This window comes from Triturus cristatus, chromosome 2_1, assembly GCF_964204655.1.
Source record: "Triturus cristatus chromosome 2_1, aTriCri1.1, whole genome shotgun sequence".
Classification (NCBI taxonomy): domain Eukaryota; kingdom Metazoa; phylum Chordata; class Amphibia; order Caudata; family Salamandridae; genus Triturus; species Triturus cristatus.
In genome coordinates, this window is record NC_140581.1 from 413,236,093 (window position 1) to 413,262,112 (window position 26,020).

The window sequence follows — 26,020 nt, forward strand, 5'->3', positions numbered from 1 at the left end:
ACGTGCGTTTCGGAGATCCCAAGATATTCAATGAGCTCCTTCCTCAGGGCGCAAATAGCATTGCCGTCTTAGTAGAAGTAGCCAAATGGATTGTTTTAGACTGAATAATAACTTACATGTCGGGCTTCAGCCACATAACAAGTTGTAGGTCTGTGGAGCACAAAAATCCAAAATTTAGCATAGTGACAAAAATGCAAAAAACCACAAGAACTGTTAGAGCAAGGAAGCAATCCCAAGAAAGGAAAAAATAACCAAAACTAAAAAAAGAAAATCCATCACCCAAAAAAAAGTGTGAATTGCAGAGTAGAGGTGACAATGTGAACAATGTAGCGTTCATTATAAAAACCGAGCACTTAATAAAGAGAAAGAGTAATACATAAAAAAAGTTATCGTACTTAACAAGGGAATTATCCCGGCAAAACTAATTAGCCACAGGTGTAAGCATAGCGTTTACACGTAGTAGGTCAATTGAAGCTGGAAACTCGAGCCGGAAGACTAATTCTTAGTTGAGAAGGACACGCACTAATCAGAGTATGCCGGTCTACAGGTAAAAAATGGCATCCAAGGACTGAAAGGAAAACCAAGGGATATTGATATAGAGAGAGGGAGATATATCCATAACCAATCCACAAACAAAACTCTGTAGAAGCAATAAACTACACACCGCATAAAGTAGCGAGAAATGCAGGAAGTTCTATCAGGGACACTAGCAAGCATACTAGAGTCGGTATGGAGAGAGAATAAGTGTTGCCCCAAAACTGTAAAGCCACGGGTTAGTCGTAAATCAAATGCAGTAAATACCCAGTTTGCACAGCATTCCTCGGGCGTCTTTAAAATCTATGAACATAAACCCATAGGCCAAGTATAAATGAGCAGTATTAACTCGTCTCGGAAAGTCGAGAAAAACGACTAGCAGGCGTACAGAAAACTTACCGCGTACGGCCCCAAACAAGTGCCATAGAATAGTCGTAGGTCGGAGTAGATATAAAGCAAACCAAATTAGCACAGCAATCCTCGGGCGTCTCTAAGATCTATAAACATAAGCCCATGAAACCCAAGTATGAATGAACAGGATAAAATCGTCCCGAATAAAAGAGAAAGTCGACTAATAAGCCTGCTAGTAACTTACCGCGTGCGGCCCCAAACGAGTGCCATGGTAAGAATAGAGAGTCCCGCAGCTGGCCACCATTCGCATCAGAGCCAAAGTTCAAACTGCACTGCTAAAATACCTACCCAGCAGAGAGAGGGGAAGAATCACGTGACGCGTGAGAGAGAGGCCACCTAATAACAATAGAAAGCGGACAGTCGAGCAGAACGGGGATGCAGAGTAAAACCAAAAGAAGGACAAATGAGCAGCCAAAGAATCGGCCATATTAGCAAAATAATAATAAATAAGAAGAAACGTGTAATCGAGCAATAAGGGAAAAAAAGGTAGCAACAGAAAAATAAGCAAGTATGCAGTCAAAAAAGTATACTTTTGTAATCAAAAAAATTTATCAGCCATCTTGAAAAGATGTATCAGCAGAACATAAACAGATCGGAAAATAAATATTTTAGATAATGGCATTCTCCCACGGGAGGGACTCATTGAGTCCATTATCAAATGTTTGAAGAGTGTAAATCCAAAACACCTCTCTTTTACGCCTTAGAGTATCAATATTGCTGTCTGTAGGGGGTAGTATATGTTCGAGAATGGTCCAACGGAGATCCCTCACTGAATGTCCACACTCCATCCAATGGGAAACCATTGGGGCTCCAGTACGGTGATTTAATATAGCTGATTTATGTTCGCTAAATCTTACCCTGAACTCTCTGCCGGTTTCACCTACATAGCCTTTACGGCAGGGGCACAGGATGAGGTAAATCACATTACTAGTGCGGCAGTTGGTCATGTTCTTAAAAGTGAAAGTTCGTTTGCCACAAGTAAGGACATGTCCTACAATGGCAAACTCACAGGCGTGACAATTGCCACATTTGTGTGTTCCCATTACAGGGTTACTTCCAAAAATAGATTTCTGAATGAACCTATTACTTTGGGGTTCCCTTGATTTGACCAGAACATTTCTCAGATTTTTGTTGCGGCGAAACGCAAAATCGGCTTGGGGAGAGTACTCTTAAGAGAGTCCGAATTAAGGATGTGCCACTGGGTGTTAATGATCTGACGCACCTTATGATTGATATTGGAGTGAGTGGTGACACATACGATTTTATTCTCTGTTTTGGTTTGTTTAGTTTGTAAAAGAGCCATTCTGTCATAATATTTTGCTCTTTTATATGAGTCCCTGACAAGCCTGTAAGGGTAACCTCTATCCAAAAGTTTGGCTTTAAGTTGTTCAGCATGAAGTTCGAAATCTTTCATAGTAGTACAATTCCTGCGGTACCCCAGGAATTGACTAAAAGGAATGCTATCCTTCTGACTACGTGGATGGTAGCTGGTGTATTGTAAGAGAGTGTTGCGAGCTGTGGGCTTGGTGTAAAGGGAAACCTCTATCTCCTGACCATTGACCTGGATCCAGATATCTAGGAATTCGATCCTTTCTTTGCTGATATTAGGGCTAAATCTGAGATGTTGATTGCAAAGATTGATCCAAAGCATAAATTCTTCAAGTTGTTGCTCAGGGCCTCTCCAAATAAAAAAAATATCATCAATGTAGCGGTGGCAACATAAGATGTTCTCACTAAAAGGAGCTACTTCATTGAAGACATGTTTGGTTTCGAAGGATCCCATATAGATGTTGGCAACATTAGGAGCACAGGCAGCGCCCATGCTTACTCCTTGAATCTGCTTCTAGATATTACCCTCGAATTCGAAAAAGTTTTCCTTGAGGACAATGGCCAGACACTCTAAAACAAACAGATGGTCACAGTTAGTATCACCAGTCTCTAAGGCACTCTTCACAGCTACTAAAGCCTCACTTTGAGGGATATTAGTATACAAGGCCTCAATTCCATTGAGACCAGGAAATCAGTGTGAGGGTTGAAAGAAAAACCTTCAATGATACTAATAAGGTGACCAGTGTCTTTAATAAAGCCAGTAAGTTTAGATGCTAAAGGTTGTAGGTAAACATCTACGAATTTAGAGAGAGGTTCAGTCAGGGACCCAATGGTGGAGACGATAGGTCTGAAGGGAGGTGAGATAGAATTTTTATGGGTCTTAGGAACCCCATACAGAATGGGAATTTTGTGAAACGGAACATTAAGATAATCAAATTCCTGTTCACATATGTAGCCCCTTTCTACCGCTCTTTGGGTGATTTCTAAAATCTCCATTTTAATTCTCTGTTCCGGAAAAGACCTGACTTTAATATAGTGTTCTGGTACACTAAGCATGGTCTCCATTTGCTTTTTGTAAGCAGTACTATCTAGCACTATAATGCCGCCCCCTTTGTCAGAGGGTTTTATGGTAACATCAGTGTTATCAGCCAGATGTTTGAGGGCTTGATATTCGGCATAGTCCAAATTGTATGAGGGTTTAGGAACATAGGTGAGTAGTTGATGGATTTTGTTACTAACCACTCTTTCAAAGATGCCTACTTCAGCGCCAACCTGGTCAAGGGAAGGCGTAAAAACCATCCCTTAGTAGGTCTATTCCTCATGGAATATCGAAGAGAGATGCTAAAAACTCTTGGGTTTTCCAAGAATGGAAAATAAGGCAAGCTTGAAGCCCAGACGTGTCACCCTTCTAGCCTGGAATGCTCGCTGATAGACTGTCGATCAGGGATTTTGAAAAGCCAGAGTTTGCTCGAGTTATTTTCATTACTCCCATTAGTTTCGACAGTGCAGCTCTAATTTCCTCTCTCTTTCTCTAGCTCTGTCCCTCATATCTCTCCTGTCGTATCTCCTGTCCTCACTCATACTTATCTCGCTCCTGAGTATTAGTTTGAATTTATTATTTATATAAAGTGCACCACTACTCCTGTGGTCTTTGGCACAGCTCCTGGAAAATGCCCTGTGTCATGGGAAAACATTTGTAGGTTAAACCTCATGGCAGACTAGCCATGTTTTCACCATGATCTTATCATACTTGCCTGCAGATGGTACATAGGTTTTACTTGCAGAAAATGGAGACCGTGATGATTTTTTGTGCGATGGACAATGTGTGGGAACTTGAAGGTTATGCTTTATTTAATAGGGAATGTTTCAAGTTTTTACTCAAATTCTCTCCCTAGATAGTAATAACAGAAAACGCTGCGCGTCCACAGCTAGAAAGCAGATTATCAAATATTTGGGAAGCACCAGGTACTATTATAATAGTGGGCAAGGTGGGAGTACCATTTTGTGAATGAGCTAATGAGCAGCAAAGTAGGTGTTGCTGTTGTATTTACTTGAAAGGCCAGGGTATGATGCATATTGAACTTTGGTGAACCTCAGACAAAGATGATATACAATAGTAAAGGCACCATAAGTCAATAGAGCTACTAGAATCAAACAGATCAACTTCTGTTGAGCTTCTGAGGACCTTTTTGAGATCCACCTTGTTATACCAATCATACAGCTGTGAAAACAAGCATCTGTAATTGTGTCTATGTCTTCAATGTTTGTATAAAATGTCATGGACTCTGATCAATATTACCAGGACCCTCACATACACATTATAAAAGATAGGCCATAACGAGGAACCCTGAAGCACACTGCATGACAAGGTGTGGATCGTTGAAATGAAAGGGGCCTATTAACTCTGCTTCTTATATGATAAGAAAGATATCAGCCAATTCTGGGACATGTCCTTTAGTTCAAGAGTGTCCGTATAGGCAAGACAGAAGGATTTGGTGATGTATAATATCAAAGCCCACCAAAAGATCCACTAGGCTTGAGGCAACAACACCACCACTATCCAGTATGATATTTAAGTTATCTAGTACAAACTCCAGCCCGATTTAGAGGGTTATTTCAAGTCTAGCAGATGCGGGACATCCACAGATGTGCAGAAACTCTAGTTGGCTGGAATTTCCATCACCACCAGATATTTCTGCATATATATTGAGAGAAAGAGAGAGATCGATCCCTTGGTAGGGAGGAGCTTTACATGCTCCCCCATGCCTTGGTAGAGGATCGGGACAGGGCCAGGCTGCACGGAAGACGTTTCTCAAAGCTGTTTTATCTGCTTAATTCTCTGGCCAGTAAAACTGGGTTCAGAGTTTCCACACCTGGCAAATCTGGTTGCAGGAACAACACTAACTGTGAGAAGCTGGCCTGGTATATGATGTATACTTATGTAAGTGGACACCTAACACCAGTCCAGACAACCCTTATGGTGATTTAAGAGATCTTAGACAACCTTAGACAGCCCTCTAAGTGGTAGCTGTGGAGAAGAGCCTTCGGGCTTAGTCCAGAAGGAGTATAAAGCAGCTTGTTTTTACCAGAATGCAACCTTATAGTATAGATTAAGTAAAAAAGAACCACACAAAGTATTTATAAAAATATGTATTTATTATATAATACTCTCTAACACATAGAAAAATCTCTTACCCAGAGATATGCACAATGCATACAATACTTTAGCAAAGAAACACAGTAAATAGCACGAAATACACAGTGGCCTGGGGGGAAGGGGGAGTGGTGCAAACCATATACTAAGAAAGTGGTATAAGAACCCTGACTCGGGTCAAGACAATATCGAGAGGACGTAGAAGTGCTGGGGAGAGCGTGTACAGTGTGGTAACACAACCGTGTGCTCCGTACAACTATACGTGTACATCGAGGTGGATTTTTAAAAGATTAAGGACCCTTCCCAGTGGACCCTGCAGAAACCCCGTGGAAGACAGAAGGTTGGAGAGCCACCCCACCTGTGGATACCCTAGCACCCACGTTACCTACACCAGGGAAGCCGAGTGCATATAAGTGACGTGCTGTCGGAAATCGCAGTCGAAACCGGACTTCGCGAAAGTACTGCGGTTGAAGAAGGAGAAAATATCCGGTGGAATCCAAGGATGGATTCTAGATGAGAGGTACCTGCAAGCAGAGGAGACAGAGTCTATGTCACTCAGAGGTGACCAGGAGACTCGAAAGACAAATGCCCTCCGATGTCGGGTGTTGCAGGATGGATGACGATGAACTTGACTCTGCAGCTGTGAGGACCAGGCGTCGCTGAGGAGGACCAGGAGCCGCGCACAAGCTGTCCCACAAAGGATATCAAGTGCTATGGGGTCGGTGTCCGGCGGGAGCACCAACAAGCCTTGGCAAATGCAACCAGCGCAGGAAGTGACGAAGGAGCAACGTCGGGACCAGCAATTTATAGGAGACTCACCACAATCAGGAGAGTCAAGACAGGGCCCGAGAAATTAGGGGAGCGCAAAAGAAACAAGTGTGACCCTCAAGTGGACCCAGAGACCAGAGGCACAGGAGTCACGAAAGTACTTCAAGCAGCTCACCAAAAGATGCAGGCCACAATGCACGGGATATGGTGTGGCTGAAGATTCTAGTGCTCGAGATTGGGGCTACTTGGAGCCTGAAGATCTTCTTGGAAAGAAGTCAACAAGCCTTTGCAACTGCATGTTGACACAGTGCACAGGGGTTCAGTTTTTGCAACCCCCACAAGGGATACTGGCCACAAACTAGGTGAGAGGGCAGGGCATGCTTCAGGAGCTGTCGAAATCCACCCCTATGTTGCAGAACCTTTCGGAGTCCGGAGGAGCTCAGGATCAGCAGACCGGTCAACTTAGTTGCGTTGCCTGCAAATGCAAGGGAGTGACTCCTTCACTCCAAGGGAGATTTATTCAAGTGTCTTTGATGCTTCACATGCCTTGGAAGGTTCCTGTATGATGCACAGGCACAGACGATGCAGCAGACTAGAAGGGCAACGAAATCAGGCCCAAACGAAGTCCAGTGAAGTCCATAGTGCTCAGACGGTAGAAGAGCAGTGGTGTCAGATCTGAATCTTATCCCATGACGAATCTCGGGGCTTACACCCTGGAAAGCCCTTCAGTACTCTAGGGAAAGAGTTGGGAAGGTTCAGGGGACCCTCCCAGGGGAGAGTATGGACAGGGGGGAGTTTACTCCCATGTCCTTTGTCCAGTTTCGCGCCAGAGCGGGAACCAATGGCTCCCAGGACTAGTTTGAACTGGACTATGCACAGGGACACCAAATGTGCCCCTCATGCAGACTGAGTGGCGCTGGCAAGCGTACCCATCCCATCCCAATACAGTAAATCCTGTCTGGGAGGTGGCCACACCTCCCTCTGACAGGATGCCTATTGTTCTGCCTTCCCCTGCTCGAGCTTGGTTCAGTAGCAGGTGGCCAGAATCCTGTCTCTGGGCGACAGCAACCATTTTGTGCTGTCCGGGTCAAGAAGGGTGCTACCGGGAACACTGAGAGTCTTAACAGAGGGCTCTTCCAATGCTTGGAATAATACCTCCCACACCGGAACGATGTGGGGGTATGATTCCAACATGTTTGATACCAAACATGATAGGATTTGTTTCAACCGTTTTTGAGATGGCCATCGTGTAATTACGCGGTGCCCCTCTATATAGTATATGGCTACTTAACTGACAACCTAGGAGAATGGACTCCTTAGGCTGCAGGGGTGTCCTGCTCATGCAGGGGACCCTCTCAATTACAACCAAGCACCCTGCCTTCAGGATTGGAAAGGCCTGCTATAGGGGTGACTTATAGGTTTTAAGCGCAGTAACCCTAGATATAGGAAACCTATAGCTTTAGTAAGTGGTGGTAGCGCCAGCTTACACAGGCTGCAATGACGGGCCTGTAGATCCATTTTGAATGGTCTCTCTTGGGTGGCATAATATCTGCTTCAGCCCATGGGAGGCATCTGGGGTACCAATGCCCTGGGTACCTTAGTACCATATACTGGGGACTTATAAGGGTACCCCAGTATCCAATCTGGGATGTATATAAGTACTGAACTCAACAGGTTATGGAGGAAGCAGATAGACTGGGTTCCTGATCAGCAGAAACCCAGTCAGACTAGTCAAATACAGTTTAGCATCAGGCAAAAAGTGGGGGTAAACATAGAAGCAGATCCTACTTTCCTACACCAACTTATAACTGTGTGAAGAGGAATTCCACAAAGTAATAGGCACTTTACACTCTAAAAAGGGACGACGAAATATCAGTCTATTTGTGGCAGATGTCCTGCATCTCCTAAATTCTAAATAATTCCTTTAGAGCCTTAAGAGCTGGCAACCAGACTTTAAGGTATCCACAATGACATGGCTCTCTAAAAGCATTGTTATATGTTTAGTAACATATAATTATCCATGATCTTAGCTACAGGAGTGAGTAGAGTGATATGACCATGAGTAGAGGGTGACTTAGAATCCATTATATTTCAGTAAAGAATTAAAAACTTGCTACTTGAAGAGCATTGGGTGTTTGCAGTGTCAGGCTTACAGCACAGCTAAATTAGCCTACTCTTCAAGCCCATTTTGTGGTCTCATGTCTCCTCTCCTCTGGTCCATGCAGAGGGTTCACATCACCAGCCAAATGTCTTTCTTCTGTGTCATTCCGTTCACAACAAGTACATTGTCCTTCTTACTGGTTATTGCTTGTTGGCAGGCTGTTTATCATAATAAAGGAAATGCATTACTAAGATGGAGAATGACATTTCCTTGAACGTAATGTAAAAACTGAGGATAAAGCAGATTACATTTCTATATCCAAAAAGCAGATAGTGTATGCATTTTTAGAGGATTATACATGGATGGTGAACTGTTTTCTTCTTCTTTAATGATGTATTGCATGACCTCTTTGTTTTTTATTATCATTACTAGATGCAGAGATCCAGAGGGAGAGATCTTCGATTCCAAAACACGTGGAGAGCAGTGAACACAACAAAGGTCAAGGGATTATTGAATGCAGCTGAAATAATAGGTCCTAGTTTGCGTGCCTGGAGATTGTATGGGAAGACTATCCACTTATGTGTCTAAAGCGGACATTTAATTACTGCTTTGAACTGAGAAGATGATGATATGTACTGTGATTAAATTACTCAGTTGACACAGAAAGTGCATATTGAGATTTCACTACACCCTTCTGTAGGGCAGATTTTATAATGCCTACAGGCAGTGTTGGGAAATTGGATTTGATCATGGGTTTATTTCTTTGTGCCAAGGTTCTGTTAGTAAACGGCTGTCCCTCTACATAGTACATGGCATCACCGGTAAGTGAACATTGTCTTCACAAACGATGTCCTGCTGCATTGTAACGAAAAAAGAAAACCTTTAAATAAGGACATGGAAATTCACATCTGGATTTCTCTAGTGGTCAGGAAAGCTCTCTAATTTGTCGTATCGTCTGAATAATGGACATGTCTGCTGTTAACAAACTGAGTACTTCGAGATCTAAACATAAATTAAGTTCTTTTTACACCTGGGAATCAGTGAAGACATGGGTAATGGGCAGTGCCATTGGGACATCAACACTTGGCATCTGAGAATGGAAATCTCAAAATAAATCCAACGTAAAGTTTGGATTGACACCTTCTGCAAAATGCACATCCTTGTAATCTGCTGAAACCCATGAGATGTTGTTGTGGTAGAGTTTTGGAATATGATCAGTATACCTGTATATTTATAAGAAAGTGACTTTTAGTACAAGCCTTGCTACAAAGCCACTGAGTCCCGTACACAATGGAGTGTTACAGTGGGTAGTGCAGATGAATTGGGAGAGTGAACAGGGAGTGTTGGGATACAGCATCATTTGTAATGGTTTACAATGGCAAGTCTTAAAGAGAGGGTCAAAAGACACTTGATGATGGACAGAATGCAGAGCAAATCAAACATTCACCCCCAGTCAAGAGATCTGGGTTAAATCCATTGTTCTTTTTGCTCACCATGCCACCTCACGATGACAGATCTCACGGTGACAGATCTCTGTACTGGGGTGAATGATTCACATGGTGCAGCATTCTGTCCATTAATTGTTGTTTTAGCATTTAACAAGAGGGTCAGACAGCAAACATAAGGCCGTAGCTGTGAGCAGGAGAAAGGGTGAGGTGGGAAAGGGTGATATTGGGAACTCTTCAAGGGTAGTTCAACATGTGCGTAAATACCACGTGAACTGTTCTTGCTTGAAGAGATTGGTTTTCAGCTTTTCGAGCAGGTGGAAAAGCGATGGAGCCTGGGTGATCCGGACATACACACCATTCCATATTTAAGATTGTAGCAACAGAATGCCTGCCATCTTGTCTTCTCCTTCCTAAATTTCCTGATTTAAAGCATGGTGAAGTTGATGCTACAGTGTGTGCTCCACCCAAGGTCCTAATATTGATCGGTTGGTTTTCAGAGTTGAGTGCCTTGTTGATGTTGCATCTGATCTTAAATGTGATGCATATGTACAGTGGGAATCAGGGACATTCAGTGAGTGTCAGTATTATCCTTCCATACTTGTGAAGAACGTTGATTAGGCATTCAGTTCTGTCAAGTGAGATCTGTAAATCTAGATGTTTCTAAAAAGCATTCACACTTCGTCGATGTTGTCTTTTCTGATTCAGCAGAGAAGTTACTTTATGTTTCTAAGAAGTACATTTATCCACAATAGAATGGGCAGGGGGGTGTGGCTTCGACGCCAAGAGTGATGGCCGCACTTCTGTAGAGCTCCGAAAGTCCCAGGGCTTCTGCCCCTAATTAATCCGTAAACATATCCGCAAATGAGGTGAGATCGAGGCGCTGATGCATCATGCCAGCACATAGAGGCGACGACGAAGCTGTGGTGTGAAAATTGGCACTGGCAGCGTGAACCGAGGATTGTGGACCAAGACGGGTGCGAAGCATCGGCCTTAATTTCTTGGTGCGGCCGGCCTAAAAGGAAAGGGGAGGGGGAAGCGTAGCAACGCGTCTCACTGAACGCGTAGCCCAGATCAAATCCTGCCATCGGTGGTGCAAGGCGCCGTCAGGCCAGAGACAAATCGAAGTACAGAACAGGGATGCAGCAGGAAAACGGATGCTTTCAGCCAGTGAGCCGCTAGGACGGAAAGGCGGCCGACTGTGGTGAAGAGGTGGAGCGTTAAGTGCGACACGGCATATCCCCTTCCAGAGTGACAGCACGTTGGTGGCAGCCAGGTACTGGTCACATTTCTCGGAATACGTGGTCAAATGAAGTAAGTGCCCTGGGTGAGTTATTGCAGAGAAGACTCCAAAGACTCAAAATGGCATTGTGTGGGTGATGAACTGGGAGAATCAGTTGGGTGCAAAAGAATAAAACCACAACCGCGGAGCTGGGTCAGCAACCGACTGATGCATGCATACCAGAGCAGTGAGACGGTTGGGGTGTAACCACCAGCCTGCGCGGTGGAGGCAGAAATCAGCGCAGGGCCAACTGAGAGCGCAGGGGGGCTTCCCATTACCTAAGACACAATATCATGGGTAAATAAGCGACAATCCACAAAGAGGTGCAAGCAGCAACTGGCTCATGTAATACCCGAGTCCAGTGGGGCATTGGATAACAGAGAACAGTACCCCTGACAAACATCACTCCATGTTTCACTATATGGGGAAACAGACTCCAGCACCCTATGGGCCAAGACATAAAAGGGGATGAGATGCCAGATCATAGTGGACTCCTAGATGAAACAACAGAGCAGTAAAGGAGTGCTAGGGAATGTGTAGGCCATGAAGAATATATGATCAGACCCGGCCTGAGTAGACCAACGGCGAATAAGTTGCGATGTCCGGGGGTAGAGGTGCAAAATAAACCCTCCCGGCCAAACTAGATAAATTTGCGACGCAGAAATGGTCTGACCTAGAGGTCACTGGTAAAGGGAGTGACGAAATGGCACGGGGTCCGGAAAGTGAAGATCTGTCCCTGAGGGATATAATGAAAGCCATAGTCGGAATACGGGCATCACTGGAATCGAGAATGGATACGATAATGACAGAAGTGACGCTGATGAGGGCAGACATGCATAACATTAGCGAGAAAGTAAGGAACGTAGAGGTGGTCACGGTGGAACTTAGTGGTGACAGCAAAAAGATGCTAAAAGAGCTTCAAGACACTAGCCAAAAAAATGGAGAGGCTCCTGGACGTTTATGAAGGGCGGTCCCGAAGAAATAATGTAAGGATACTTGGGATTCCAGAGAGGGTGGAGGGGCAGACAGCTGATCTTTATGTAGAAACACTTATCTGCGATTACCTCAAGCCAAAGACGTTATCTACTTTCTTTACTGTTGAGAGAGCACACAGGGTTTCTGGGGGTAGGCCCAAGCCAAGTGCCCCTCCTAGGCGGATGTTGGCCAGACTGTTAAACTTTAGGGACCGAGACAGTGTACTACAAACTGCCCGCACGGCTCCACCGATAAGGTACGAGACAGTGAAATTGCCTTCTATCTGGATTTTACCATAGCAGTGCAGAAAAAAAGGAGGACTTTTCTAGAGATCAAAAGGCAGCTGCAAGACAAAGGAATCAAATATTCCATGTAGTTCCCAACGAAACTTAGGGACGAGGTAGAGGGGAAACCATGGTTCTTCGACACTCCAGATTGGCAGCGGACTGGCTGGAGGTATGGCGGCCGGCGAAGGATCACAATGCCGGAAAAGGAAAAGGTCACAACGGACCTGTCAAGCCCCCGCATCAAGGAAGACGGCAAGATGCAACAACGACGGAGATCGAGGGTGAAGGTGTATTTGACCGAGAAATGGTAGCACTCAGAGTCGCCATGGAACTGAGACGAACTGAGAACGATAAGTGACTAACTTTGTGCTGGTTAGATGTATGGGTGAACTTGATAAAAGATGATTTGCTGGGGTCAGACCCGGGGGAGCCGGCCAGCAGCCTACCCCCACCAATTTACTTTTAGTTAGTTTACAAAGGGCGACAGGCACTATGCATGGTTGGGCAAGTGGGCAGTTCGATGCCCGGAGTGCAGGGTGCAGGGAGGGGGGTCTGTGGGGTTATTTGTTATTGTTATGTTTAATTGTTACAGATTCACGTAGCAAAGTGGAGGGCACAGAAGAGACGATGTTGGGCACAATGGGACTAATAGATACTATTATATGGGGAGAAATACCTACCCAATTTTCCCCTAGATGCTGCCCGGGAGATCTGGAAGGCTAATAGATATGTTCTATTTAGCAAAATGTGATAGACAGTCATATGGGAACCGTGAATGAGAAGAGATTCTGGCTTTTGTCATGGAATGTAAATAGGGTAAGGGATAAACTGAAGGGAGGAGTAATGTTACAGCTTATCAAGAGGCATACCCCTGAAATAGTACTGCCCCAAGAAACCCACCTGATAGGTAATATGTGCAAAGCCCTGGGGCAATGGGGTTTCCAGCTTGTGGTACACTCTGGATTTAGCACGGGTTCACCGAGAGTGGGCGTATTAAAAAGAAAGGGGCAGATTTACAATGAAAGTAACTCAGTGCATTCCGCAAGCTATTTGGCTGCGTCGCACGGAGTCACTTTCAAAGCACAAGGATGCAACATATTTACAATAATATGTCACATCTCTGTGCATCCCCCTGCGCTGGCACTCAAACTGCAGCCATGCGCCGTCGCAGGCACCCTTGCATCATGGTGCAAGGATGCCTGCATTGTGGGGAGATTGTTTTTGTGCAGGAAGGGGCACCTTCCTGCACAAAAACAATCACTCCAGGCCTCTTCCTCTTTCAGTCCGTGCTGTAGAATGCAGCACGCATTGAAAGAGGAAAAAACAAGGAGAAATGAAATCATTTCTCCTCTTTGCGCCTCCCCTGGGGAGTCGTAGCATTCACACGAATTTCCAGATTTACGATTCCTCGTAAATCTGGAAATGTGTCTCGTTCCATGGGTGTTACGTGGGAACACCCACAGCAACACCCATGGAACGCCCCTTTCACGCAAAGTTCTGCGTATAAAGGGGCCATATTTACAAGAACAGGAAAAACATCGCAGGGTGGCTTTTCCTGTTCTTGTAATATATAGAGCAGTAAGATACTCCAGCAGTACGTCACAAAATGTGAAGTACTAGTGGCGCAGGGGGCTTGTAAATCTGCCCCAAAGTCTTTCCCCATGACGATTGACCAGGTATACAGAAACTGTTTGGGGTGATATGCAGCTGTGTCTGGCAGCTGGGAGGGCGAAGTGCTCAACATAACATCAGTGTACTTACTGCCAGGCCTGCAGGAAATGGCATTAAGGGACTTAGGGAAAGTGATGTTGACATTCCTCACTGGGAGATTGGTGCTGGGGGGAGACATTAATTCCGTAATTTCGAGTAGCCTAGATCGTCACCAACCCAGAGCAATTAGCTCCTCAAAAGCAGTACTTCCACATTTTCTACATGCACTGGGACTGGTGGATATCTGGAGGGTTCATCACCCCAATGAATTAAATTTCACCTTTTATTCGGGGGCTCACAATAGCTTTTCTCGCATCGATTACATCCTTACCCCTTCGGACCAGGTCAGGTATATTCAGCAAATCACGCATCTAGCGAGAGGTATTTCAGACCATTCTCCACTATGGGTGCAGGTTGAGACAGGGAAAAGTAGCAGTACTAGAGTAGCACCTATATATCCATGGCAACTTCTCAATACGAGAATCAAACAAAAGGTTAACCAGGAAATTGATCACTACTTTAAAGAAAATGAAGGAACGTTAGGATCCGCACAGACCCTCTGGGAGGCCTTCAAGACAGTGATACGGGGACATGCAGTATCACAGATAGCAGGAGCAAAGAGGGACAATAATGCAGTGGTACTCCGATTAGAGCAGGAGATTGCAAAGTTGGAAAGTGAAGCCACTAGACAGGAAGGGCGGAACAGTGCACACACTCTCAAACTAAAGCAAACCGAATATAAAGATGCAGCAAGAGAGATGGCGAAAACATTGGACAGACACAAGTTTGGGCGCATTTATGAATTGGGGGATAAAGCTGGGAAATTGTTGGCCTGGCTCAATAGGAGAGAAATGGCTAATCGGCTGGTCACGGAGTTGGTAGGAGATACAGGAGACAGTCTTAGGGACACACAAGACACTACTAATGAATTCGCTAGGTATTATGAGCAGTTTTACACATCCAAAGTGACAAGGCAGGATAGCAAGGCACAATAGCTGCTGTCGGAAATGCAATTACCAACGTTAGCAGAAGAAGACAAAGCCTCGCTAGACAGTGATCCCGCCCAGGAGGAAATAGCCCAGGCCATCCGGAATCTTCAGTCTGGGAAGGCAATGGGTCCAAACGAGCTACCCATCGAGCTCTGCAAACTGAAACCAGATAGAATAGCCCCATACCTCAAGTCCATGTATGAGGAGAGCCTGGAGAAGGGTTATCTCCCACAAGACCAGAGGATAGCCATGCTAGTTGTGATCCATAAGGAGGAGAAATCTAAACATAAATGTTCGTCATATAGACCCATTTCATTACTATATGCCGAAGTTAAAATTCTGGCCAAGCTACTGGCCACCAGGTTGGCCCGGGTGATTTCCAGGCTGGTTCATCCGGACCAGTCCGGCTTTATGCTGGCCAGGAATGCATCACTGAACTTGCGACGGCTACATGGGATTATGGGAAGGGTGGACACTTTAAGAGAGGATGGGGTAGTGGCCACCATGGCGTTTGATATTATAGAATGGCCATTCCAGTTTGCGGTTTTGGAGAGGCTGGGCTTTCGCCCAAAATTCATTAGCTGGGTGCTTCTCCTATATTCAGAACCGCTTGCCCAAGTAGTAGTTAACAACAAAAAATCTACTATTTTCCATCTTCATAGAGGGATGCATCAGGGGTGTCCTCTATCCCCATTACTTTTTGCACTGGAGCCTCTAGCTTGCTGGATCCGTAAGGACCCTATAATTCGAGGATTGAGATGGGTGGAGGGCTGGGAGGACCGCATATCCCTGTATGCTGATGACATCTTGTTATATCTGGCTTTGCCAGAGAGATCATTGCATAGGGTTCTTAACATATTCACAAATGTTGGTACCTATTCTGGGTATGCAATAAACTGGACAAAATCGGTAATATTTTTGTGCTGCACGGCGACCCTCCCATCCTTCCTAGGGATTGTCAGGTGACAATAGCTAATGACGGATTCAAGTAATTAGGGCTGCATATAACTAAAGATCCTAAACTATTCTATACTGCCAACTTGTTGCCGCCACTACAGTGGCTAACACACAATGTGGAACATTGGAAAGCGTTGCCGCTCTCCTTACTGGGTAGAGCGGCACTATTCAAGATGATGTAATTAACACTTTTTTTATGCATCCTTCATAATTCGTCGGACGTAGTCCCAGTGACTTACTTCAAAGCTGTGGAGAATGCGCAGAGAGCGCTGCTCTGGGGCAATAATCCGCCACGAATATCATTTCCGAAATTGGTGCAAAGCTGGTATGACGGGGGAATCGGGTTGCCCAATATAAAAAAAAACTAGTGGGCGGCTCAATTAGCTTCCATCAATCACTGTATTTATCAACCTCACAACAATCCAGGATATGCGATGGATAGGTGGCTTTTGCCAGGGAGTAATTACACGCGAGGATTGTATTCCAACCCGACGAAACTAGGGTTGACATGGCCTACATATCATGGGGTACAGGTGTGGCATATGAAACAGAAAAGCGTGGGATGACAAAGACCATAATCCTGGCCCCCCCACTGTGGGATTCAGAACAGCTGGGATCCCTCTGGAGATCGAAAGGCTTTGATAAATGGGACACTATAGGGATATTGCGGGAGGGAGATCTCTGGAAAAAAGGAGCAGTGGTGGCTTTTGAGACATCACAGCAAGAGTTTGAGTTAGCAGATAACGAGAGGTTCAGGAATCTGCAGCCATGGCATGCATTGAAAGCAGTAGTGCCCGGAAATGTGTCACCGCCAGAGGCCTAACCCCTTGAGGATATGCTCCTGGATGGGTATATGCCACACAAGGGAATTTTGCTGCCTTATTTCAAGTTGATTAACTACTCCCCTGATCCACTTCCGCAGCTCCGTGCAAAGTGAGAACGAGATCTTGGGGAATTGGAAGAGGAGGAATGGCGGGATGCATTAGCATCGCCCAGAGAGGTGGCGATATTGTCAAAACTGAAGCTAGTACAATCGAAAGTGCTGCATAGAATATACTTTACAGTACCCACATTAGTCAGGATGTGACACAGAGAGGACCCTAGTTGCAGACGGAACTTTGGTTGTGAGGGTACGTTCCTGCACATACTATGGGATTGTCCGTTTATAGGTGGGTACTGGGAACCCAACATCAAGTGCATGGGGGAAGTATTGGGAGTACACTTGGAACCAAAGCCTAAATGGTGTCTACTAAATGTATGGGAGTCAACAGACCAAGGAACTAAAGAGAGATTGTGGGTGGGTGGCCCTGGGGGGAATGGTAGCTAAAAGGAACATTGCGAGGAAGTGGTGGGCACAAGATGTACTAACACTGAGGGAAAGGATTGGTGTATGTTTCGTGAGAAAACAATGTATGTTCCAGGGGTGCCCGAGAAAGTGGATGCAAATATGGAGTAAATGGAATTCTTATAGGGGAGAAATATGCACACCGCCCAAATTACCGACACAAACCTCCCTAGATGGCTTGGAGGTGTAAAGGGCGGGAACTACCAATGTATGGTAGCCATTATTTACCGCAAGTGACTCTAATGTGCCATATTGATGCTGAAAGAAAAGTGAATACTGCATTACTCGTGAATCTGTATTGTTTATTGTTTGTTCTGAATAAAAAGAAATTTAAAAAAAACAACAATAGAATGGGCTCTCCCTGGAAAGCTGCTATAGTAACAGAAAGGACCAGATGTAAGTGTTATTATCCATGCGTCACTATAGACACATCCAGGACTGCTAACTGAAAAATGCATCATTAATTAGGTAACAGACCAAAGACGTTGATTGAGCCATCCTAAGATGTGCAGGTGTGTTGTATTAATGTTATGATAATTGACAATAAATGTAAGGGACCAAAAACGTTTCCTTGGTGTTCCGTATAGGTTTTGGAAATCTCAATGGCATTTCTTGTATTTCCTGGAAATAGCATGATTAGATATAGAGTCTCTACCCAGAGATGGAGATGGGGAGTATTACACAAGTCAACATCATTGTACAACATGTAATATAGAAACATGAGAAGAAAGAGGCTCACAGGCCCGAGACAGGCTTTCCTTGAATGACTGAGAGGGCTTCTCTTGATTAGTAAAAGTGAGCTGGAGAAAGAGAAGGGCTGTCTGTTCCCAAAAGTTGATATTCTTCTTACAATGTCAGAGGATTGATAGTACTGTGAACATACAGCTAAGTGTTCTCTGTTAAACTACTTATACATATGGCAGTATGGTAAAACGATATTGAGGTATTAATATGAAGCTGCAATCAAATCAACTGCAGAATATTGACTGCCACTAGATCCTCAAGATAAGTATGTACATGTAAGTGTACATTTAGGGGGATATTCTCAAGAACGTGTGATAACTACCGCAAAAGTAGCTTAACGCAACTCTTCACATCGCAGTCTATCACGGGAAAATAACATCGTGTTAACGTGATATTCACAACACAGCGGCACCATGCGATAGACCCACCACAACACGTCAAATGAACGCGTTAAAACCAATGCGATGCCACAAAAATGCAAAACACCAACGTGATAAAAGTGGCGATGAAGCAAATCGCAATACAAAAATCTGCGAAAACCAGCCACAGGCCTGCAATCCCCACACGACATGCGGGAAAATGCACTATAACATTTCGAAAAAAAAAACACATACAAAAGCCAAACAACAGCGAAGCACAATGGAGTCAGCCAGAGCAAGCGCAGAGGACAACCAGAACCCCACAAGCCCCCTGGAGGACCGGCCTGGGACCTCGGGGTCAGGGAAGGGCAAGGAGAAAAGGTTCAGTCCGCAGGAAAACAGGATCCTGATAACGGAAGTGATAGAACACCATCAACTACTGTTCGTCACCTCCACTGTGCCACTGGCAACTAAAAATGGAATATGGCAGACCATCTTGGACAAGGTGAATGCAGTCAGAGTGCTGAAAAGGACAATGGAAGAGGTCAAGAGGTGCTGGAATGATGACAAGCGCAAAACCAAGCAGAAACTCGCAAACAACCTAAAGGCAGCAATGCAGACTGGAGGTGGGAGCCCAGCGCCACAGGAAAAGCTGGACGCGATGGAGCAAATGGTGTCCACAGTCATCAGTGGGGAGACAGTGGCAGGAGATGGGGGCCCGGACACTGTTCAACATGACCGGACACAACAGCAACAGGGTGAGTACCGAATAGGGACTGGGGGACGTGGGGAGATGGGCACAATGGCACACAGGCACAAGTAAGCATTGCACATCTGCGGACAAATCATGCCCCAGACCCCCAACTCCCACCAAGAGACCAATGCACCCAAGTATGCAACATCGCAGCATTGTATAAGCACAGAAGTCAGAGGCACACCGCAAGTAAGTGATAAGGGGCAGCCAAATCAGAGCTGCAGGGGCGACTCCCCCAAAATGCGGCGCACACACATCACATGCAGAGCACATCAACATTGACAACGATGTGGCACAATCCGCAACACGTCCACAACAGAACAGACGACACAACTGGTGCCGCTTGTGGGCAGAAGCTGGCCAATCACATATGGCATTGCAGGGAAATGTGAGTTGACAATGTACAAGTACAAACACACATCTGTGATGTTATACACGAAAAGGTTCAGCACTATTCAACAAGTTATAGCAGTTAACATCAATGTTCAAGAGATAGTGGGCACACAAGAAAGAATGTCCAAATTCCTGATGTAGATTTCTTAAAGGATTTTCTCTTTATTATATTTTTTCTTTAGAACAGAAGACCATAGCCGGCGCATTTCGTCTCATGCAGAGACTTCTTCATGGCTATCAAAAAAGACATACAAATACAATTTTAAAATGTTTTTTTCCTACATATACAAAAACACACTCACTACATATTAAAAAAGAACACATATATATATATACATGAACTGTTAACAAGTATGTACCATATATAAAAATAAAAAGTATTGGTATAATATAACTTGACATTTTATATAGATCTGTTTCCAATAGACGACAGGGACAATTATATAATGGAGTGACATGGTTTAGATTCCATTACAATGTAAAAACACACAAAATAGATCGAAAAAACAGTGATGTTCATCAAAAAATGGTAATGGTCGATGTCATACCTTCACAAAGTATCAAAAGTATGTATTCACACAGGCGCTGTCAATTTCAACCATATATTAGGGAATCCCAGTTTCCATAAACCTTTATATGATGAACAATATCTAAAACAAAAATGTGTTGGCTATGAAACCATATCTATTACTGTCCACTGGGCTTGCATATATATTTCTATTGATTATATTAGCAATTAAACATATGTATACCTAGACAGCTTCTTAGTCCATCATTTATCCATTTATCTATTAGCAAATTCACATTGTCATACAAAAAAGGAAACTCAGGTTGACTTTCACACAGGGGACAAATGTTATGTAAAAAGATGTTTCTATGCTATTTTGAAACAAGAGCCAAAGATATTTACAAAAGTCTTCATTTTTTAAAAATTTTAATTTAGGATCAATGTGTATTTATTTAATCGCTTGATGACACACATCACGGGCGCTAGAAAGTTTCAGATCTAGATCCTGCATTCTCGATTACAGGCATTTTTAGCTCCACCGCACATGGAGAAATGCAACCCCTGTTGCTTACGATTGCCGAAATTAACATGTGCACGCAATCGCCATTTTGAACAAACTTTTCTCGCAATATGCACTGTAGGATGCAAGAATATTTTTAAAGTGTAATCAGGGATCTGCTCATGACCTAATAAGTATACGGGCTATGTCAGCATCTGAAGTTTTTTTTTTAAAACATACCATAAAATGATTGATTGTTAATACACATCATGAGAGCTGGAAAGTTTTACATTTAAATACTACATCCCCCACGATGGGTATTTTTTAGATCACCCACCCATGGAAAAACATAACCCCTTACATTGACGATCATAAAAATTAACATATGCATGCAGCCGCCATCTTAGACGACCTTTGCTCACAATGCATATAACGGGATACATGAATAATTTAGAGCAAAACCTCGGCTCTACTCATAGCCCAATAAATATAGGAGTTATAGCAGCATATAAAATGCTAAATGCGTAACATGCATCACAAAACACTCATTGTAACATAACCAACGTCACCGATTAATTATTCCACAATATACAAACCTAATATACCTCACGAGCAATAGCTTGGTAGCCCGCCACATAGGTGTACCACAATTACAGTTTTAAAGACCGAGCTTCTAAAAGCCGGCTTTTTTGATTCCCTCAAATGGATATATACGACAGCTGTTGCATGATAACAACAGAAAACGTGCATGAACGTTGCGAGCATAGCCCCTTTTGTTGACGATCACAAGAATTAGCGTATACATGCAGTCGCCATCTTAGGCAACCTTGACAAACAATGCATTTAACGAGATACATGCATAATTTAGTGCAAAGGCATGGCTCTTACTCTTGGCCCCATAAATATAGGGGGTTATAGCAGTATATAAAATGCTAAAAGCATAAAATACATTACAAAACGCTCATTGTAAAATAACCAAGTCACCAATTCATTATTCAACAAAACTCAAACCCAATATAACTCACCAGCAAAGGCTTGGTGGCCCGTCGTGTGCGTGTTCCACAGTTACAGATTTGAAAACTGAGCTACTGAAAGCATTAGCATTTTATATACTGCTATAACCCCCTATATTTATGGGGCCAAGATTAAAATTGTTAAATCACTCAACCGGAAATGTGAAACAGCTGTTGCATGGTAACAGCAGAAAACGTGCATGGACGTTACGAAATGGTCTTATAAACAGGGTGGCCATCTTGGAATAATATTGCGTCAAATATAAAAATATGAATGCAGACAATTCTCAACTATTAGTGCAGCTCACTATATCTAATTAGTGAGCCACGATATGGATATACTAATATCCCTCAATTTTAGAAAAATTCGTAACATGCTCCAATATAAGCGAAGCAAGGATTTTAAAAAAGCCATTGGTTCTCAAAAAAGATTGTTTACTATTACATTAACATCACTATAGAAGCGAGTGAAAAAACATGCTATAATTGAACCTTTTCCAAAGGCGACATCTATTTGCTGGCTTCATATGGAAACTAAGACCGATGCAAGAAAACCGTCGGCCATCTTTAAGTCGTGAACAATGAAAACACCGCTATGCTGAATTTAGCGATTTCTCTAGTGTCCCTAATGTGGAATTGTCATTTTCGATTGGAAATTACTGAAAAACAATCAATTTCAGTACACACCTTTAAATGTATTAATACACACTCGACCTGATGTAAAAACAACCGTGTAAGTTGTAAAATCAGTTTAAACAATAGCATTCACACGGTTTATAATGAGTCATCATGATCAAGAAATTTACATTTGACATTCAATAACAAACTACTGCAACAATAGTATTTATGGTTGTAATACAAAAGATCATAATTTTTGACCAATCACATAAACGATGTATCACATGATTCTCCAGATGGTAAATGAATATCAATGCATTATAATTAAACGTATTTAACCAATTCAAAAAAAGGAGAAACAACAATTATTTCAGTGAACAATTAGTCAGTATTTCTACATAGTTGCACAATGACTCCAGATGTTTTATACAGCAGTCAATATGGTATAGCAGAGCAATCAGTAAATCACCTATTTAGGACTATATACTTTTATTTCTAGTCAACACATTCTCAAGATTGTAATTAAAGAAAGTGATGTAACTTATTAATAATATTGAGTTCAAACATATTTGTCCTAAGGCGGCATATCCAGGATGCCTCTCGCTGTCTAAGAATCAATTCCCACAAAAAGTGATGTTTTTATCATGGGGATGATCATGAAGTATGTGCATGGCGACTGGGTATTTGACGTCAAAGTTTTTTTTATAGATCTTACATGTTCTTGAATTCCAATTATAACAAGCTAGGTCAATTCCACTATAAATACATCACAGACCAGTAGCAGAGTTAGAATGTCAAACAAAGTTCATAAATCAAAAACTTTTGCAGGATATTCACAAAAATACGGCGAGGATGAAATGACGATCCAACTAGGTTCCAATACAGTCGACAACAGCGTTATCAGGCGCTGTCATTCGCTTTCTGGTCACATCTCGGGAGATTCGATTTTGCTACTTGTACCGTGACTACCCCTTGACTGCAGTACGCGATTTGATTCCGAAACTCATTGTGGGGGGAATCTCGTATACTCCCCTAGTCATACATATGGATGTACCCAGCTACTCTACATGCGATATTGGATCTTATCATTAATCCTACTGTGACCGTATTGTCACTACTGAATGCTATTCTAGTTCTTATCTTCACTCAATGGGGTATATCTCTTTGTGCAATTACACGGACGTACCCTGCTACTTAGCTTTTTAACATTGGACTACACCATCATTCTTATGGCTCTCTAGCTCACATGCCTTGAAAAAGTCTTTGTACTTATTTGTGTACAGACGAAACACGTGTTGGCCATTTCTTCGTACACCACATGCATTGAAGATCATTAAAATTCATCGACTGTATTGGAACCTAGTTGGATCGTCATTTCATCCTCGCCGTATTTTTGTGAATATCCTGCAAAATTTTTTGATTTATGAACTTTGTTTGACATTCTAACTCTGCTACTGGTCTGTGATGTATTTATAGTGGAATTGACCTAGCTTGTTATAATTGGGAGTGCTGTTTAAGCCAAATCTTTTTGATAATTCTTGGCATCCGTGTTTCCACGCTGCCTATCGCACTTCTTGGTAGTAAGTGCTTCTGGCTTAAAGCACCCATTGACATTTTGAATTTTTACTTTTGTCTCTACTTTATTGTTTGGACATTTAATTGATGTGCGGTCCATTCCCAATCTGGGTACACTACTACCTTTCTGCTTAGTATATGTTCTTGAATTCGCAGTTTGAGACTGCGAATACTGCTGCCAATGTATGCCTTTTTACAAGCACATACAATCATGTACACCGTATGAGTTGTGTTGCAGTTGATGAAACAATTTATAGAAAACTCTCTTGTTTGACTACTGCTGAATTTTTTAAGCTTGTTCTGACTGAATTTACATATGCAGCAATTACCACATGTGTAAAAACCGAGTGTTTTTTTAGCTAGCCAAGTGGAGGTAGTAATCCGAGCACTTCTGACATAGCTGGGACTTAACATGTCTTTTAACGTCCTGCTCTTCCAATAAACTACTCTAGGTTTATTAGATATTATATTGCCAGGAAGGTTTTCTGGTTCAGGCAAATACCAGTTCTTTCTCAAAATGTTATAGATGTGATTACTAAAAACATTATATTCTGTGATAAATAAAACTTCTGAATCATGTTTATTACCACATTGATTTTTTTGGCATTAGATACTAGAGCCTCATTCCTATTTAAGGTCAAGGCTCTTTTCTCTGCATTATCTAAACATGCTTTATCGTAACCCCTCGTGGAGAAGTTTGTTTTGATCTGATTAATATTCCTAGTAAAGTCTTTATCCATACTACAATTGCGCCAAGCGCGAACCATCTCACCATACAGTATAGCTTTGATGGTGAACTGAGGATGAGCGCTGGTAGCATGTAGATAACTGTTGAGCGACGTCTTCTTCCTATATATGTCACTATGTATATTAGTCCCACTGATGAATAGTCTCAAATCACGAAACTCAATGTTGGTCTCTGAGTATTGAATGGTCAATTTTACATTGAAGTTATTCTTATTTAGATACTCATGGTACATATTAAGATTTTCCACCGTGCCATGCCATATCATAAACACATCGTCGATGTAACGTCCATAGAAAATTACATTATCACTCCACATATGGGCCCCTGGTCCCCAGACATGCTCCACCTCATACAGCCCCATAAAGAGGTTAGCATAGGATAAAGCAACTCTGGAGCCCACGGCCGTACCCTGTTTTTGTAAAACCCACATGCTGTTATGGAGAAATGCATTTTGTGTCAGAATCATCTCTGCCATATTTAACAGCATGTCCGTATGTTCAAGATGTTGTGCTCCTCGTTTAAAGAGAAAGTGTTTGAGAGCTCGCATACCTTCCTGAATTTGAATACAAGTATATAAACTTTCAACGTCCATGGACACAAAAAGTTGATTTTCCTGATCCCATTTAAAGTCTTCTAGTTTACATAGAAGATCAGAACTGTCCCTCAGATAGGAGGGTATATTTTTGACAATGGGTTATAAAAAATAATCTACATATTGGGCAATGTGTTCAGTAGGCCCACCATTTCCAGAGATTATAGGCCTCCCAGGTGGAAAGGGGCCCCCTTTATGGATCTTTGGTAAGATATAAATACAAGGTGATCTGGAATGGTGGGCCTGTAAAAATTTGTATTCATGGTCGGACAACAAACAGGATTTATGCCAATCCCATAATTTTGAATTAATGTCATTTTCTATTTGAACAATGGGATTAGACATACATTTCTCATAACATTGTGTATCATTTAACTGCCTGTCAATTTCTTTCAGATAGTCACTTAGGTTCATAAGGATGATATTACCGCCTTTGTCGGCCTCTTTGATGACAAGACTTTCATCATTTTTTAATGTCTGTAAGAGTTTACACTCCTCTTCCCTTAGATTGTTATTATGTATACAGCACCTACTCTTGTAATGCAAGTCCTCTAGTTCGTGAAGTTCAGTAGTGACCTTTTTATAAAAAGCATCTATAGCTGATTCCTGTATTTGAGGTGGCATAAATTTAGAGCTCGGGCGTGAACCACTATCTATTGTATAATCCTCAAATATGCCCAGATTGTTGGCCACCTGTATAACATCTCCAACATCTTCTTCATCATACAGTGACGCAAGCAAATGTGTATTGTGTATATCTGCAATAGATGGTCCGTTATTCCCACTAGCACCAGATAAGGGCACATGATGTTCTTCAAAAATACTTTTTTATTTTTTATTTACGAACAAACTTAAACAAGTCTGTGTGTACATTTACAAAATCACATTTGCTGGTTGGGCAATAATTGAGTCCCTTACTCAGAACCAGCT

The 26,020-nt window shown here is 42.8% G+C and overlaps 1 protein-coding gene across 2 annotated transcripts in view; it reads left to right on the plus strand.

Annotated features, from left to right (window-relative positions):
- SHISAL2B (shisa like 2B) overlaps positions 1-26,020 on the plus strand; it is a 198,650-nt gene that overhangs the window by 166,842 nt on the left and 5,788 nt on the right. The window contains exon 3 of one of the 2 annotated variants that reach the window (XM_085631644.1): positions 8,730-8,795. In XM_085631644.1, coding sequence (XP_085487770.1) covers positions 8,730-8,795 — 66 coding nt within the window. Of the gene's footprint in view, positions 1-8,729; positions 10,425-26,020 lie in introns of those variants that run through there. The other variant, XM_085631653.1, reaches the window with a different exon arrangement.